Source organism: Mesoplodon mirus, assembly GCF_964341445.2.
Source record: "Mesoplodon mirus genome assembly, chromosome: 4".
Taxonomy (NCBI): Eukaryota; Metazoa; Chordata; class Mammalia; order Artiodactyla; family Ziphiidae; genus Mesoplodon; species Mesoplodon mirus.
The window spans coordinates 156,283,961-156,302,165 of NC_138979.1; the positions used below are offsets into that span (position 1 = coordinate 156,283,961).

The 18,205-nt window shown below is 48.8% G+C and overlaps 1 protein-coding gene across 4 annotated transcripts in view; it reads left to right on the plus strand.

Annotated features, from left to right (window-relative positions):
• Window positions 1-12,017, plus strand: part of SUSD6 (sushi domain containing 6) — a 93,680-nt gene extending 81,663 nt beyond the window's left edge. For all 4 annotated transcript variants that reach the window (XM_082618657.1, XM_082618656.1, XM_082618659.1 and 1 more), the window contains 4 exons: window positions 916-1,113; window positions 2,088-2,226; window positions 5,732-6,150; window positions 8,103-12,017. In XM_082618657.1, coding sequence (XP_082474783.1) covers window positions 916-1,113; window positions 2,088-2,226; window positions 5,732-6,150; window positions 8,103-8,128 — 782 coding nt within the window. In that variant the 3' untranslated portion in view covers window positions 8,129-12,017. The remainder of the gene's footprint in view (window positions 1-915; window positions 1,114-2,087; window positions 2,227-5,731; window positions 6,151-8,102) is intronic.
• The last annotated feature ends 6,188 nt before the right edge of the window (window positions 12,018-18,205 follow it).

Genomic DNA, 18,205 nt, shown 5'->3' on the forward strand with positions numbered 1-18,205 from the left:
GCATTACTGTGGGATAGAGATGAGTGATGCCAGTGACCGCTCTAGTCAGGGAATGGGTGGTGCACGGGGGCTTGGGAAGCCTCCCAGGAAATGCATCAGAAATCCCCTCTGATGCCAAGAAGTCACATTTTTATTATGCGGAGGAATCCTTTCTGGTACTGTTGTTGGAAACAAGGCTAATGTTTCCCCTGTGCAGGTTACCGGTGTTTTATCACCTGTCACTCTGATTCGTTGTGTATTTCAGTAAGTTTTATTAAAACCACATTATGCAAATGCATTATTTCATTCTTTTTTATTGGCTGAGTAATATTCCATTGTACATATGTACCATGGATGGCCCTGGAGATTATCATACTAAGTGAAGTAAGTCAGAGAAAGAGAAAGACAAATATATATCACTTTTATGTGAAATCTAAAAAAAAAAAAAATACAAATGAACTTATCTACAAAACAGAAACAGACTCACAGACTTAGAGAATGCACTTATGGTTACCGGGGGGAAGGGTGGCAGGGGGAGGGATAGACTGGGAGTTAAAAAAAAAAAGAATACACAATTTGTAATCATAAAAAAACAAAATGCTGAAAAAAAACCCCACATGCACTAGATCTCTGTAAGTTCAGCTTTGTCGAAGTCTACTGTTCAGTGATGAATGCAGTTGTCCTGAGGTGCAGTGCTGGGGAGGGAGGGTGAGGGGAAGTGCTGCAAGCGGCCAAGCTTCCCCTGTTGCCAGGGCGCCTCCCTCTGTCATTGGCACCCTGAACTCGCAGGGTTTGGCCAGCTGCCTTTCCAAGGGGCCGGCTGTTTGCTCCTGGTGTGTTTCCTGCCGAAGCCCTCAGAGCTGCCCCTCTTTGTCGCTGATGGCAGTCTCGCTGGAAAACCTCACCACTGTACCTCTGCTCTCTCTGTCTTTGCAGTGTGTTCCCTGCCCCCGGAGCCAGAGAATGGTGGCTACATCTGCCACCCCCGGCCCTGTAGAGACCCCCTGAACTCGGGCAGCGTCATCGAGTACCTGTGTGCTGAAGGCTACATGTTGAAGGGTGATTACAAATACCTGACGTGTAAGAATGGCGAGTGGAAGCCAGCCATGGAGATCAGCTGCCATCTCAACGAGGGTCAGTTTGGCAGATGAGAGAGGGGTGCTGCTGGGCTTCTGCTTGCTTCTAACCCCGGGAAGTGGTGCCCGCTCCCTCTGGAGCGCCCTGTGCTGTGGGGCAGCATGGCCCTTCTGATGCTCTGCAGCCTCCCTTCCTGTGGGATTTCATGTCTCTGTGAAAGACATTTGGATTGCTGGTGCGTGTCCCAGTGCATTTCAGCCGAGCCACCGAGGCATCTGCTGTGCTATGTAAAGTCCCTTTGATGCGCCGGATCTCTTGTTTGCCTAGCCCAGTGCCGGCGACCTTTGACTGTGTTCTGCTAACCCATGAGCACGGTGCGAGCCCCTTTTGTAGTGTCTCTTTTATATGATTTTTCCTTGAATGGAAGTGGACTGTTTTGTTACGGAGCTGCAGTCCAGCTGGCCAGAAGACCTATCCCCCTCCACCTCCTCCTGTCATGCATGACAGGAAATCCAGCTGCCTGCGGGAAAGTGTGTCATGCAGCCATCTTTGTGCTTTCACACGAGCTTCAAGACCGTGACACCCCAGAGAAGGGTGGGGACAGGCCTGAGGTTTACAACTAAAGCTGCAGGATCTTAGAACAGATTGTTATTACCGCCCTGTTCTTATCAGTGTTCCTGCCACATGGGTGGGACTTCAGATGGTGGAGTGATGTGTGCACTTGGATGGTTCATGTCTTCCAGCCTGCTATTGAGGACAGGGTCAGATGGGGTTTATAAAGGTAAGATCTCTAGGGGTAAGTGAGTCTAGGTGTTGGATGGTCCTCAGAGGTCCAAGGTGAAGGGAATTTTAGATTCAGGAACAGAATAGGGAAATGTCCCCTCTGCACCGTTACTCCAAAAGTGGCCCTGGCCATACGTCGCGTGTCTCAGCGTGGCACTGTGCAGGGGGCCCTTGACAGGGTCAGCTGTGGGGCTCGCGTTCCGTGTGTCAGGGTACACAACACGTCTGACGATGGCTTGTCCCCGTAGACAAAGACGCCCGCGCGTCGCTCGGGGTCCCCACGCTGTCCATCGTGGCCTCCACCGCCAGCTCCGTGGCGCTCATCCTCCTCCTCCTCGTGCTGTTTGTACTGCTGCAGCCGAAGCTGAAGTCGTTCCATCACAGCAGGTGGGCCAGTGGCGGCGGGCGGCACGGTGGAGGCTGGCCTTTGGCCGGCAGACGGGTGCTGGTGGGCCTGCTGGCCTCTGCTGGTCTGTGTGCACCCAGGGAAAGGGGAGGGCCCTGCCGTGTGTTCAACTTCCAGATGTGCCTGGCACTGTGCTTTTGCTTTGCGTACATTGTCCTCATCCTCACAGGATCGTTGCAGATTAGGAAACTGAGGCTCAGAGCGGTTAAGTCATTCACTCAGGGTCCTCCCTCTAGGTGATGACAGAGGTGAGACTTAAACCCCAGTCTGTCCACCTCTAGTGGCATGTTATTTCCCCTACATCAGTGGCTCCCAAAGTGTGGTCCCAGCAGTATCAGCATCACCTGGGAACGTGTTAGGAATGCAGGTTTTCAGGCCCCACCCCAGACCAACAGAATGAGAAACTCTGTTTCTCAGGCCCTCCAAGCGTTTCTGATGCAGACTCATGTTTGTGAGCCACTGCCCTGTCTCCCTGTTCCCCTCTCCTGGGTGCACGTAGAGGCACCTGTGGGAAAGTAAAAACAAACGCCAGCACCTGGGCCTCCATCCCCATGAGTTCTGACTTATTTAGTTTGGGCTGGGCGCCTGGCATTAGTGTTTTAAAAAGCTCCCAACGTGGTTCTGACGTGCAGCTAGGATTGGCAAGCCCTGCACTATACCGCACTAGAAACCGAGGAAGTGGTTTTCCTGCCTACCTTTGTCACTTTCCTTTTTCCAGGTGAGTGCACCAGCCACAAATCATCCCAGACTGGATAGGTGAGGTTGGGGTGGGGATGGCCAATGGTGGGGACCTGGCCCCCGGTGGGTCCCTCATGGTGGGCTCTCCCAGGCTGGCGTGGCCCCCTTACCTGCTTGGGTTGCCCTGGCCCTTCCTCGGTCCCTCCGAAGAAAACAGTTTATGTCCATCCACACCCCTTCCTCAGTGACTGTTGTCAGGCGCTGGCACGAAGGAACAGACTAAACTGCATTAAATAAAATGCTCCTGATCGGAATGCACAGACAAGGACCAGTTTAATATCTGTGTACCGTGTGTGTGATTCTTCTTTCTTCTTGTTATTTTGTTTTGTTTGGGGCAGGGGGTAGCAGCTATTTTTAAGGGTAGTTAATCAGTAGACTAGAGAAGATTTGGAAGGGACTGTTTATTGGAAAGAATTGGCTACTGCCACGTCCAGTCAACTCGAGCTGTTCCTCATTTCATCCAAATTAGGGATCGTTTTCCCCTGGTAGTTAACTAGTCAGTGTGTTCAAAGTAACTGATTCTGCCTAAGTGGAAGGGAGATTTGGGTTTCATTAGAGACCCTGTTTAAATGTTGTACATCTATTACTTTTTTTTTTTTTCTTTTTTTTTTTTTTTGAGGTACGCGGGCCCCTCACTGTTGTGGCCTCTCCCGTTGCAGAGCACAGGCTCCGGACGCGCAGGCTCAGCGGCCATGGCTCACGGGCCCAGCCGCTCCGCGGCATGTGGGATCTTCCTGGACCGGGGCACGAACCCGTGTCCCCTGCCTCGGCAGGCGGATTCTCAACCACTGTGCCACCAGGGAAGCCCCTATCTATTACTTTTTAAACAAACAAACAAACAAAAAATGTTATTTTGAATAACGAAAGTTAAGCACATGCCAGAGTGCACTCTGTTTTCGGATGCTACCCTGCCATCAAAGTTTCCCTTCTTTCCAGAAACGTCTGAGCACTTTTTTGAGTGCCACTTCTGTCATCCTCACTGTGTGTGTGCCATTTGAACTGGGTAGTACAGATTTTTATCTGCAAGTACAGGTGAGGAAACTGAGAACGAATAAAACAGTCCAGCAATAATAATATGGTCCAGCCATAGACCTTATGTGTCTCCTGGTGTGACACACAGAAGAGGACACGACATCACAGACAGTGCTGTGGCGTGTAGTGTTCTAGGCCAAGATTGGCCTGACTCTAATCCCAGGGAAATGATTAGACAGGTCCAAATCATGGAACATTCTAGGAGACAGCTGGCTTGGACTTTATAAAAAACATCAGTGTCTTGAAAGAAAACGATAGTGGACTGTTCTAGATTAAAAGAGATGCAAGAGACAGGACAACTAAGTGCAATGCATGATCCATAATTGGATTGTGGATGAAAACAAGACAGCAGCTGAAGCAGATGTATTTTTGGGTAGTTGGGAACATTTGTATTACGGTATTTATACCAATGTTATTTCCAGGATGTAAATGCTGTTGTAGTTACATAGGAAAAGAGGTTCTTGGGAGGTGTGTGCTAACTACTGTCTTAATTAGTAAGAAATAACTTATTTTCAGAATGGTTCAGGAATTCCCTGGTGGTCTAATGGTTAGGATTCTGCCCTTCCGCTGCCGGGGGCCTGGGTTCAATCTGTGGCCTGGGAACTAAGATCCTGCAAGCCTCACAGTGGCCAAAAAAAAAAAAAAAGTGCGTGTATAAAAGTAATCCAGAAAAGAAGTATTTACATGGATAAATCTCCCAAACGTAATGTTATAATGTTGAGTTAAATACAAAGCCACACACACACACACACACACACACACACACACACACACACACACACACTCTTATTGTCTTTCCCACTCATATAAAGATCAAAAATACGCAGAAATTAACTGGTGCTGAAGGATTCATGTTTAGGCAGTAAAATTACTAAAATAAAAGTCAAAGGAACGATTTTCATGAGAGTCAGGATCGTGGTTACTTTTGGTGGTGAGGCGATAGGAATAGACACGGCGGGGGTGGGGTAGGTGGTGCCAGCAGCGTTCTGTTTCTTGACCCAGCTAGGGCTTGTATGCCAGGTTACCTCTGGAATAAATCAGCTGTACATTTTTCGATGTTTGTCTAATATTTGTGTCATAATTCACATATTTTTTAAGTTTACGAAGTTAAAAAAATTAAAGGCAAGCAAAGTGGCTGAGTCAAAAGAATAAAATTCTTCAGTTTTTGAGTCCAGTGTCCCATTTCAAGACCACGGTGCTGCTTTTCCTCCTCCTCTTTTTAAAAGGAGCTTTATGGAGATGTCATTTACATACCATACAGTATACCCGCTTGAAGTGCGCAGGCAGGGGTGTATTCACGGGTATTTGTAGCCGTCATTCTCCCACTTTCCTATCTTAGCTGTGCTGAGTGAATGGCTTTATTTCTGGGTCTCTAGCTTCCTAGTTTTTGCACAGGACCAGAGGGCTAGGTGCCTGTGTACCCAGAGGTTAAGAACACAGTCTTTGGAAGCAGGTGGAATGGATTCACATCCTAGCTTCCTCCCTTACCAGCTGTGCGACTGGGTAGGTTACTTAACTACTCTGAGCCTCATCTGCATTCTTGGTGAATCTACCTGAAAGGACTCAGGTGAGGACTCAGTGGGGTAAAGTGTGTAAAGCCCTAAGTGCCATGCCGAGTACATAGTAAGTGGTCAGAAACGGTTGGTGTTGTTGATATTGTGATATTTACCTGTGTGTGTATTCTGATTCTTCCTTTGTCCTTTCCTACGGATGCAGGCGTGACCAGGGGGTGTCCGGGGACCAGGTGTCCATCATGGTGGATGGAGTCCAGGTTGCGCTGCCATCGTATGAGGAGGCTGTGTACGGAAGTTCCGGTCACTGTGTGCCGCCCGCTGACCCCAGAGTGCAGATTGTGCTGTCAGAAGGGTCTGGGCCCAGTGGGAGGAGTGGGCCAAGGGAGCAGCAGCTGCAGGACCAGGGGGCCTGTTCCTCCACAGGCGGAGAGGAGGAGGCCCCGGGCCAGTCTGGACTGTGTGAAGCCCGGGGCTCTCGGGGCTCGGAGACTGTGATGGTGCATCAGGCAGCCCCCTCTTCCTGGGTGGCGGGCTCAGGGAACAGCCGAGTGGCACACAAAGAAGCCCCAGATTCAGAGAACAGTGACATACAAAGCCTCACGTCGGAGGACTACACAGATGGTAGGTGCTCTGTGCTGATCGATCGTAAGTTATTATCTGCTCAGGGTCCTTGCTGGGAGTGAGGAAGGACTGTGAACCTTTCTGATAATTGGTGTATCTGGCGGCAAAGAAAGATAGTACCTGGGGGATTATCCTACAGAATAGAATTTTACCCTCGGAGCCCCAGGTAGGCCTTTGGGCTCTGTACAGGGAGGCTTTTCACTGTTGTCTGTGAATTTTAATAGGTTTGGAGTCTCCGAAACTATTCATGGCCTCAGGGATATGCTAAATCAAAGGGTAGACAGCCGGTTGGAGGTGGAGTGGGGCCTGTCCTCTTGTCATAATTTTTATGTTCCTGAAAGAACAGGAATGACAAGAAGGTGTGGGGTCTTATGACAGAGGAAACTGGAGCCTGCCTCTCCCAGAGCATTCCAGCTGCTTCATTTTAAACAGGAGCATGCCAGGTCCCGTGCTAGTTGGTTTTCTTGCACTGTGTCAGTCAAACCTCACAGTGATCCTGAGAAGTGGGTATTATTACCAGCCCCATTTTACAGATAGGGATACTGAGGCTCAAAGAGGTTAAGTCACTTGCCCATTGGTAGGTGGCTGAGCTGGGATTTGAAGCCGAGGGATCTGCTCCCAAACTTGCGTTATAGCCCCATGGTGCCATGCTGCCTCCCAGGTCACTCCAGGTCCTTTGTGGCAAACCAGCCAGAGAACAAAATTGCCCCCTCCTGACACCTCTGCCTTTACCGGAGCCTGGAGAGTCGAACATTGGGATTGACTCTGTCACTTTAAAAAACATCTTTATGTAAAATCCAACTGTGGTTCAGGATGCAGACCGAATCTAGATGTTTCCCTTTAGAAAGTTGAGGACTTCTATACTTACCAACCCCCCCAGTAAAAGAGCCTTAGAGAAAACTGTTTCCTGGGAGTCCTGGGCACAGTTAATGTGTGTGGTTTAGAATATCTGAAAGCAAAGAAGTTGGAAATTCTTAAGTGCAGATCAGGTGTAGGGTTTCCTCATTGTCAGCAGCATGCCTCCTTTTTTCTTGGTGGGATATAGAGCTAGGAAGGGGCCATTAAATAGGTGGCCAGGGTTTAAAGGTGGAAGCCAGTGACCCCCTGGGCAGCCAGCTTTACATATTGTGTGTCTGCACGTATTGACACAAGCCTCAGCCCATATCCCTCCTAAGGAGCCAAGGTGGTGCCAGCTCTTCTCCCTTCTCCTCCTTGCTCCCTTGGTTTGTTCCATGTATTGAACAAGCGTTTTTCAGAGCCCGTCTTGTGCCAGGTGCTGGATTAGGTTTCAGGTGTGATGGATGGAAGGAACTGTGAAACACGCTCTCTGCTCACATGGATTGTCAGTCAGTTGGGAAGATGGAGCCTATACTTGAGAAAAAATGGAACCAAGAATGGTGGGGTCCATGTCAGAATGAGGAGTGCAAAAAACAAGACACACAGGTTATCGAGTCGGTTACAGGCTAAGCCTGAGCTGTCTGGGGCTGACAGTACTGAAGGAAGCCAGGCCCTTAAGGTGTCAGTCTAAGTCGGGTGACAGATGAGTCAACTAAGACCCAGAGACGGGGAGTGATTTACTCAGTATCACACAGCTGGAGGATGGCTTGAAGGAGGAGGTGAGACTTACCAGGGCTCAGGAGCCTCATAGGGCAAGAATAAGGATAGAAAGAGAAGCAACTAAAACATCGGAGTTAAAGCAGAGAAGAGGGTTCAAGGTGGTAGGACCAGAAGGGGTTTGAATAGCCGACTGAATGTTCAGATTTTGTCACACAGGCAGAGGGAGAGATGAGCAAGGAAGGCCTAGAAAAGGGTGAGGGATTTAGGCTACCTAGAAGCCTGTGTGTAGGGCATTTTATGTCTTTAAACATGGGGTCCCTGCGACGGGGTCGGGTGTGCTGCAGAGTCACTCACACGGGCTAACCACTGTGCTCTCCGTCCTCCTCTGCCCGCAGATATCCCACTGTTGAAAGAAGCATGAGGGCTGCCGCTGGCTTCTCTCCTCTCTGCCCTCCCTCCCTCTCCCTGTGGGTTTGAGCACCACGTACTCCAGCTGCCCTGCCCGGATACCTGAGCTGCCACCTGTGTATCTGTGTATCTCTGTATCTCTGAGGGCCTGCAGGCCCACCTTGGCTGGAAACTCAAGGAAGATTCTCACCATCTGCCTGCTGGACAGCTGGAGGAGCTGGCTTTTTGCCTGGCCCAGCCTTCCCGGCTGTGTCGGGGACATCGTTGAATGTGCTGGATTGAGCCCTTCCTTCCCCCGAGCCCTCCGGGTCCGCTCCAGCGAGCGAGCGCTTGGGCGGCAGCCCCCGTGGGCCCGAGAGCGCTGCGTTTACTTGTGCCTTCCTCCCGCCCGTCCAGTGTCCCTGTCATGCGGGCTTGTTGCTGCCCTGCAAGCCTTGGTGGCGGCACTCTGCCACACAGGGGTCCGGGCCTGGGTCTGGCCTGTTTCCTTTGGGGGCTGGCACCGCTGCCCTTAGCAGGAGCAGGTCCGAGAGTGGCTCGAGTTGGGGCAAGAGTGTGGCTCCCTTGGCCTACCCTTGGTGGACGCTGGGGGCGCGTTGCTTGGCCGAGCAGGGAGGCCGTGTAAAGTCATGCCAGAGCTGTTCCAGCGCCCAGCTCTGTAGCTCAGAGGTGCCAGCACCTGGCCCTGTCAAGTTTCCAAGAAGCATCCAGAAGATCCCAAGGGAGGGGAGGACGGTGGCTGATAATGATCGTCTTCCGCATATGCAAGTTCTCACTTCCTACTTCCAGCATCTGGCCTTCCTGGCCTCCGTCTTTTCTCTTTCCCTGGAGCATAGCGGGGAGTTGCATGCGGCCTCCTGGGTTTGATCCTGCGAAGCTCCGGCTTCCTTGCTGGCCGAGGCCTGAGGCGAATCATCCACGGGACGGGAGTGTTGCTGAGATGCCATGGGATGCCCGTCTGGTCACTGGCAGTTGGGGCCAGTTGCCCTGTTCTGGGTTCCTGGTGAGGGAAGGAGGCCTGAGAGGCGCCGGCCGACCGTGTCCCCAGGCAGCTGCAGGCAGCTCCGCCCCGGTCCTGAGGGTCCTCCTCACCACAGTCACGTGCCTTAGTAACTGTGCCCAGGAAGCATCCTGCTGCTTGCCTCGCTGCTGCTTCTTCTCGTTCCGCCCTCCCCTGCCGCCCCTCCACTCGTCACAGCTGGCAGACGACTCCCTGGTCTTCCCGGCACCGGGAGGGCCCAAGACACAGTGGGCACACCGCCCCCCCCCCCGCTTGTTGGTAGAGATGGTTTGGAAGAAGTCTGGCTCCGGGGCCCTGCTGGGGCCGCTCCCTTGGCTGAGTGTCCCCTGCTGACAGGGCTGCTGCTTCTTCAGGAGATGTGGCACCACGGAGCGCGTGTTAACTGTTTTGTTTCGGAAGCACCGCGCCTCCGCTCCTTCCCCCAGCCTCTGTCTGGGGTGGTGAAAATAGTAGAGCCCGATGTGTTTTCAGTTCCTGACCTAACAGGGTAGCTCGGGGGCGGCTGCGGGTGGCCTCCAAGAGGAGAGGAACGAATGGCCCGCCCTCAGCCTCCCGCCTCCACTCTCACACACGCACTTTACTCCGGGCTCTGCCGGGGGCTCGCCGCCCCTGTAGTCTTCCCTCTGGCTCAGGTGAGGGCAGCGCCTGCGTGCCGTCGGGCTCCTCCCCGCGGGAGCCCTCGCATGCTGTGCCCTCAGCCCTGGCCCGAGAGCCGGAGGGAGGGAGACCGAACGGAGCAGGGCTGTCCTTGGCCTCAGAAGAGGCCGTTTTCGGAGATGTGCCTGCTGGCCGTTGCTGGCATGGGGCCCATCTGGAGGGCAGGGTCCCCGGCCCCGCCGCTTCACCCTGCACAGGTTCCGTTCCACCCACCGGCTGCCCTTGTCTTCCTCCAAAAGAGATCAGGGACCAGTGGGGGCCGGGGGGAGGCATCCAAAGTCTCATTGCTGAGCCTGCAGCTTTCGTTTCCCAATCTTCCAACACCTGAATTCTAGTCTAGAATCTTTCTTTAAATGGAAGCTCTTACCTTTTTTTATCTAATTACTCTGGGTTTTTCACCCAAGAGATTGCACTTTTTGTTTGCGGTATATTCAGCCACAGAGGTGACCGGCCTGGCCCTTGAAAAAAGAAAAGCCTGCCTTCTGAACCCTTCTTCCACTTTGCCTGCCCGCCCTGGGGATCACAAGCCCAGACTTGCCACCCGGTAGGGAAGAGAGAAAAGTCAGGAACCTCCCCTCCACGTTCCCCATGTCACTGGCTTTGCTGGGGCCTCTCGGAGTCCCCTGGCCTGTGGGTGCAGAGCCAGCCTCAGTGCTGCTGACGCCCACAACGGCTTGCCACAGCGAGTTCTCTGCTCCCACGTCAGCCGTGCGCTGCTGTTTCTAGAGCTTCTGGCCTCTGTCCCTTGCGAAGGATCAGGGCCCCCCACAGCTGCCTTGGAGTGGGGCCTGGCTGAGAGACAAGGTGGTGCTGGGGAGTCCTGGAGCAGGTGGGGAAAACTGCCCATGGTCTGGCTTCCCGGGCTCCCCTCCAGGGGAGTCCAGCAGAGGACTCGCCCAGGAGAACAGTTGGCACCAAAGGACATTTAAAAAGGGGTGTTTTGTTTTGTTTGTTTGTTTTGCGTACATGAGCTGACTCAGTGCAGGTTTTATATCCTGGCAACTTGCAGTCACATTCCAGTGACTTTCAAGGGCCCGTATATGGTGAAAATTACTTAAAATTTCCATCCCTTTCAATGCCTTAGTTCATCACGTAGGCTCTATCTTTTGCCATTTTTGAGTTTCGTGTGCTATGCTCCCCTTCACTGGGTGTGAACCGTGAAATGGGCCGAGTCCTGGCCACTTTGTGAGTTCTTTTGGTTTTATAAGGTATTTCAATGTACATCCTACTAACACTCCATTTGCAAACAGAACTCATGTTGTCATCCCCATTCTTCCTGCCCTCCTCCTCTCCCCCTCCCCCAGCTTTAAAGCTCTGGAGAAGCTGGATGGCAAGACAGACAAAGGTACACTTTTCCTGCTAAGTTAGTGGTGGCACAGGAATCCTAGCACTCGGCCTTTCCCCTCCCCATCCCAGAGGAGCTCAAACCACTTGCTTTCTACATAACAATGTCACTTCCATTCCCAGGGAACATCTTTACATAGAGAATGGAAAATGCTGCAAATATTTCTAGATCCTTGCCTGTTCCCCCCCTCCCCCCGCCCCCCACCTTGAGAATAACGGGCCCAGGAGGGAAGGGACACAGGCTTGACAGCTTAATTCCAGATGTGCTTGCTGAGGATAGAGGCTGGGAGCGTCTCTCATGGAGCCTGCTAGGGCTCCTGGCTCTCAGCATAGGGCCTGTCGTTACTGGTGTCCGGTGAGGGGCTCCGAGAGGATTTTGTCTGACAGATGGGTGCACCGAGTGGTAGAGTAGCCAGTTCCCCGGAGAGGGAAAGGCAGGCTCAGCTTTCCTGGGAAGCGACCCCTCTTAACCACCAGTTGGAAATCTAGTAGAATTTTGAATGAGAACCCCAAGGCTGAGCCCTCTGCTAGGAGCTGGGGAAGATGCAGGGGCAAAGCACTCAGATGGCCAAGCAGGGAGGAGAGAGGGACGAGGAGGGTCGCCTGGCAGCCCACCACACCCTGCCCAGGCTTCTCATCACACCACTATGGAATCTCTGCAATGGTTTCACATGACACACGCATCATTGACTGTGCAGGATGTCAATCAGTTTGGGTTTGCTTTATTTTATTTTATATATATATTTTTTGGTATCCTGTACATTGCAGTGGGTGTGAAGATAGTATTTTAATATTTGTACAAAGTTTAATTTAATTTTAATTGTTCTATGTATATAACTGCATTTCTAAATAATAATAATTAAAAAAAAGTTCTTATGAAGGCAGTTGTGAGAGATGTCATCCTTCCAGAAAGTTTTTGCAGCAGCCCTCCTATGGGCAGGAGCTCGTGAAGGGATGAAGCGCTAGCTCTGGGGAGAGAGGTACCTGGTAAGAGGAGACAGGATGAAGGTACAGGGAAGGGAGACCACAAACATAAGTGGAAATACATCATTTCTCTCTTTTTTTTAGTGCTCTTAGTGTGCCCCTCACTGTGCTCAAGCTGGGATTTGGCAGTGAGCAAGACCGTGAGTTTGGGGCCTGCATGGAATTCCTAACGTCTCAGGGAAGCAGACAGTCACAACACTATGCAGTGATGGCTGTGATCACCGAAGTTATGTTGGGGGACAGTCAGAAACACCTTTTGGATGAAATGCCACGTGAGCTGAGATGCGAAGGGCCGGAAGAGTGAGGCTGCGGAGCAGGACACGGGGGGGCGGGGTGTGTGTGTGTGTGTGTGTGTGTGTGTAGGCAGCAGAAAAGCGTGTGTGTGTGTGTGTGTGTGTGTGTGTGTGTGTGTGTGTGTGAAGGCAGCAGAAAAGCACATTTAGTTTGAGAAACTGAAAGGAGTCTAGGGCCGCCGCAGGCAGGGCTAAGGGCAGAGTGGCTCAGGACGGGCTGAGCGAGGTAAGCAGAGGCCAGTGGTAGGAGGCCCCGGCCAGCCAAGCTGAGAAGTTTCACTTCATCCTAAGGGCAACAAGTGCCTTAATGGTTTTAAGTAATAGAATGACTTAGTAAGCTCTGTTTTTTTTATTTTTATTTATTTTTTTAATTTTTAAAAATTTTTTGGAAGCTATCTCCGTCTCTTAAGAAGAATGAATTTAGGGGGATATAACAAGTACCTGGAGACCGTGTAAGAAGTTGTTGGTCTTGTGGGAAATAAGGCAGTTTGAGCAGCTAGGTGAACAGCAACACCATCCTCTGAGATGGGGAAATGGAAGGCACAGTTTGGGGAGGGGAAATGATGGAGATCTAGAGATGAAAGGGCAGGGGACATAGAGGTGAAGAGGTCATCATTGCCAGGTAGGAGAGGCCGACAGTACTCGAGCAGTTGCAACAGGTAGTAAAGTAAAGGGTGTGAGTAGAGAGATGTACAGGGATTGAAAACCAGGCCACCCTTAAATTTGCCCTCGGGGTAATGGTCAGGATGTGTTTCTCTAACAGTGTCAGGTGGGAAAACATTCTAGGGGCATCTGTGCCAAACACCCAGTCTCAACCTCAGAGCACCAGTCCTCAGAAGGGTCCGCACAGACATCACTGACATTAATTGCAAGGAGAGGAAGAGAAGAGTATTGTACCAATAAGAGTAATGGTGATAAAAGCTGATCGTTAAAAAGCACTTACTCAGTACCAGGCAGGCTTCTAAGTACTCCATGTGTATAAACTCATGGAACCCACACAGCAGCTCTACAAGGCGGGTACCATCCCTGCCCAGAGCCCCAGACGATATAGAATGAAAGTGAGGCCTAAAGAGGTGAACTAACTCGCCCAAAGCGGAGCCAGGATTGAATTCAAACCCAGATGCCCGGAGCAATCCCCTGCCCTGGCCCGTTCCTACCCCATCAGGCTCTTGCTTGCCTCTCCAGGACCTCACCCCCTTCTTTCTGCCTTTCAGAGTCTCTGTCTCACCAGTGAGCTTCAGGTAGAGGAAAAACACTAATTTGGGGGCAGGGAAATGGCACACTGCTCACGAGGATAATAAACTACTCTCATCTCAAAGGATGGGACGTACCCATCACGGTGTCAGGAGGAGGCATTTAAACTATGCAGAAATGTGATAAGACATAAATTCACAAAGCGGTGGGAGTTGTTCCTCTACAAGAAAAACCCCAGGAAAGATTGCTTGTTTCAGTGAGAGGTAAGTCGTCTCTGTCGTTGGGAAATAGGTGCAGAAACACGTCCCATCAGGTAAGGTATGCTGGGTAGTCTTGTCAAAACGGGGTCAACCGCAGGCTTGCGGCCTTTCTCTTGATGACAGATGAGGGGGACAAAGGCAACAGCCCGCAAAACCTGCAGAGCTGCTGGGGGAAGGGCTGTCTTTGAAGTGGTTGCCTCAGGTTGGAAAGTGGATGGAAGGAGAGCAGAAGAATTTCCTGCCCTGCTGCTGAACCCCTGCTTCCCAATTTGGAAAGTGGAGACCCCTAGACAAGAACAAAAGTAGTAACAGTCTCCAGTGCAGGGCTCTCTCAGACTACTTAAAATATCTTGCAGTATGCCAAAGTAACACATAGGCATTTGAGAAAATTTAAAAAGGACATTACAATCACCCATAATTCCACCTCTTGCTGGCAATGTTGTTCTAATCTCATAAAATTTATTGACTTCATTTTTAATGGTTGTATAGTTTTCTGTCGTATTGGTAATTTGGACTTTTAGGTTGCCAAAATTTTTTTTTAATTCTTATAACCAGTGGTTTGATAGTATTTTAAATTATTTCTCTGGCATAAACTACTGGAGATGAAACTGCTAGATCAGAAGAAACACATTTTAGAGTCTTTTGATATATCTCAAATTGCCCACCAAGGAAGTTATTCCAAATTATGTTGTCATTGGCAGTGTTCATTTTCCTAAACAACCTCACCAGCATGGGGAGTTATCATTTTTAAAAATATGCCAGTTGACAGAAAATGGTGCTTTGATTCACACTTGTATCATTATTCCTGAAGTTGAATTTTAAAATATAATTTGCTTACTCTTTGTAACAAAGACATATATTGAAAACTGTCCAAGTTTGACGTCCGAGACATCCATGTTTGAGATGAAATATCAAAACCGCGATTCCTCTTCTAAATTAAATAATGCATTATATATAGAGAAAAAGATGGATGATAGATAAATTCCTGAGGAAAAGAATTAATCTGAATCTGGGCAAGACATGACACGTTCCCAAGACAGGCCCGGGTTGCTGCTCTAAGCTCTGCGGTGGTAGAGGAGGATCACAGGGCTTGGGGACCATCCCGTCCCACGCCCAGAGGTGAACAGCTGTTTGGCATTTCAGATTTCCCATGATGCCCTACGGCCCCCAGAAAAGGAAATTTCACATCATAGGAATGTCCTGAGCAGCCCATCTGGGGCAGCTTGAACTGTCCCTGAGCCTGGGGTGGCAGACGATTCCCAACTTGGCAGAAAATTGAGGAGGTTTTGGCAAGTGTGGACTTCCCCACGGCAGAGCTTCCTGTGGGAGCAGGTAGTCCAGCCTCCAACAAAGGCAGCCTGCTTGCAGGTTTAGCCTGCTGGCTGGGGCTGAACATCTGGGGTGATTTGGGGTGTGTAAAGGAAGGACTTCGGCTCCACACAAACACACCAAGCATGGGGGCTGCTCTGGCTTCTGGGGTGGCCTCTTGAAGCCCTTCAACATCGGCTCCAAAGACTTTTAGAGACTTTGGTGCTGTAGCCTTTCTATGGGATGGCCATTCCCACTCCTGCTCTAATCATTTGTTCATTCATTCATTTGCTAATTAAGTCAACCAAAAAAAAATTTTTTTTTTTTTTTTAGGATTCGCTTTACACAAAGTCTGATACTAGATTCCAGGGGCACAGCAGTGAATAAGACTCAGTCTTTGCCCTCTAAGAGTTTGCAGACTAACAGGGGAGAAAAGAGATTAAATAGCTGCCTGAAACTTAAGGCAGAACTTAAAGAAAGAAATCTAATGGAGCACCAGCCAAGTGCCTGGGGAGTGAAGAGGGATGAGTTCATTTCTTTGGGGGACGAGCAGAGACTCCCTAGGGAAGGTGCCATTTTTGCATCGTGAAGGATGAATTGTGTTTTAACACTACAGGTAGGGCAGTAAGTCAACAAGGAGCTGTGGAAACAACAAGGTCCTCCATTATAACACAGGGAACTATATTCAATGTCCTATGATAAACCATAATGGAAAAGAATATGAAAAAAAGAATGTACATATGTATAACTGAATCACTTTGCTGTATAGCAGAAAATAACATCACATTATAAATCAACTATAGTTCAATTTTTTTTAATATTAAAACTGAAAAAAAAAACAACAACAACCAAACAAAAAACCCAAGGAGCTGTGGGGTGGGAAGTATGAAGAAGAGGACTCTCCAGACTGTAGAGACCTGGGAGTGTAAATTGGTACATTCTCTGTGGAGAGCAATTTGGCAACAACCATCAAATTACAGTGCAGCTCCTCTTCCCTTCTCTTACTGAACAATTCAATTCTAATGCCATTAAGTGGGGGCAGAGTTGCATATATCAGAATGGGAAACAGAACAAACACAATGAACCCTGCAGTGTCAGATTGGAATGGTAGGTTTTCATGGTTTCAATCTACATAAATAGATATAGAAATATAGATGTAATGCATGTATGCATGTACACACACACACACACACACACACACACACACACACCAATATTCCCTAGCTCTTTCCAGAGGGTTTGGGAGCAGTGACACTTCAATAGCAGCGAGCACATCTAGAGTTCAGATCTTGGCATTTAAATACTGTTTTCCACTAAAAGGAACCAGGGCTTCTTGGAGAAATGGCTGTTTCCAGAGCCCAGGCAGGAAGACAACTAGATGAGCCTGCAATATTTTGTTGTATTGAGCAATAAAAGTACTCAAGAAATGATGGGTACATGTCCAAAGGACTCCCACTTGGGGCTTCTACTGACCAAATCAGGAACAATATGAGCATCAAAGTAAAGTGATGATAATATAATAGATTATAATCCATTGAATAAGATAGGAGACCATGAGTCCATATAGATAAACAGAAGCCTGGTAGACATTACTTCATCTAGGGGGACAAATCAAAATCATGCACTGCCTGATAGAATGCAGTAAGAGAACCCAGCATCACTTCCATAACATGCCCTGAAATGCAACCTAAATCTAATCATGAAAAAATGAGACAAACCCAAATTGAGTGATATTTTACAAAATAACTGGCCTGTAGTCCTCAAAATGCCAGGGTCGTACAAGTCAAGGAAACACTGAGGAATTGTTCCAGAGAAATGCAAGGCATGATTCTAAATTAGATGCTTTTGCCATAAAAGATGTTATTGGGACAACAGGCAAAACCTGAACGGAGTGTGAGGATTAGATGGTAGTAATGTATCCGTGTTAATTTCTTGTTCTGTTAGTTATATTGAGGTTATGCAGGGGCATGTCCTTGTTCATAGGAAATACATGTTAAAGGGGATCCGAAAACATACTCCCCACATGGTTCAGGAAACTTTCTGTAAATTTGTTTCTAAATAAAATTATTTACTTAAATTAAAGAATATTACAATACACTCTTTGACCTAGAAATTCTACTTGCAGGAATTTTTCTGAAAGATATCCTCGCATAATACATGGAAAATCAAAAGTATACAAGCTATTCATTGCAGTTGTCTAATAAAGCCAAAATTTGAAAATAACAAATAATCATCAACATAGGCTGGTTAAATACATATGATACATCTGAACATAAAATGAATACAGGAAAAAAAAGAGAATAAAATAGCTCTGGACTAATCTGCAGGATACACTTGTTAAAAAAAAAAAAGCCAGGTACAGAAGAGGGTGCTGGAACGCTATCATTTGTGTACAAAAAAGGATTTTTAAAATGTGTCAATGTACATCCTTTTCTATGCACAGAGGATCATTCCAGATATGGTCAGCATTGAGCGCCTCTGGGGACAGAGCATGACTTGGGAGGAAGGGTCATTTTCTACACCTTTTGTACTTTTGAATTTTGCAGCAAGTGAATATATTACCTGCTCAAAATTATTTCTTAAAAAAACAAAATGCATGATACCTAGGTACAGAGAAAATATTCACAAAGAATTTTTGCAAATGTATCTGATCTTTTCTCTTGTTACAAATTAGTAATTTGCCTTCTGGGAAGGGACACACAGCTCCCCAAAGAGCTTTGCTTAAGAACAATAAACAGTGTTCATTGCCTGTTATTTCCACCTGCCTTCCTGGAGAAAATAAAAATTGTGGCTTGGAATCCTTCATGTTATGAACTGAATTGTGTCCACCCCCATGAATGCATATGTTGAAGTCCTAACTCCCAGTACCTTGGAATGTGACTGAAATTGGAGATAGCATCTTTAAAGTGGTAATTAAGTTAAAATGAGGTCATTAGGGTGGGTCCTAATCCAATATGACTGATGTCCTCATAAGAAGAGGGAATTTGGACACACATATACAGAAGGAAGACGATGTGGAGACACAGGGA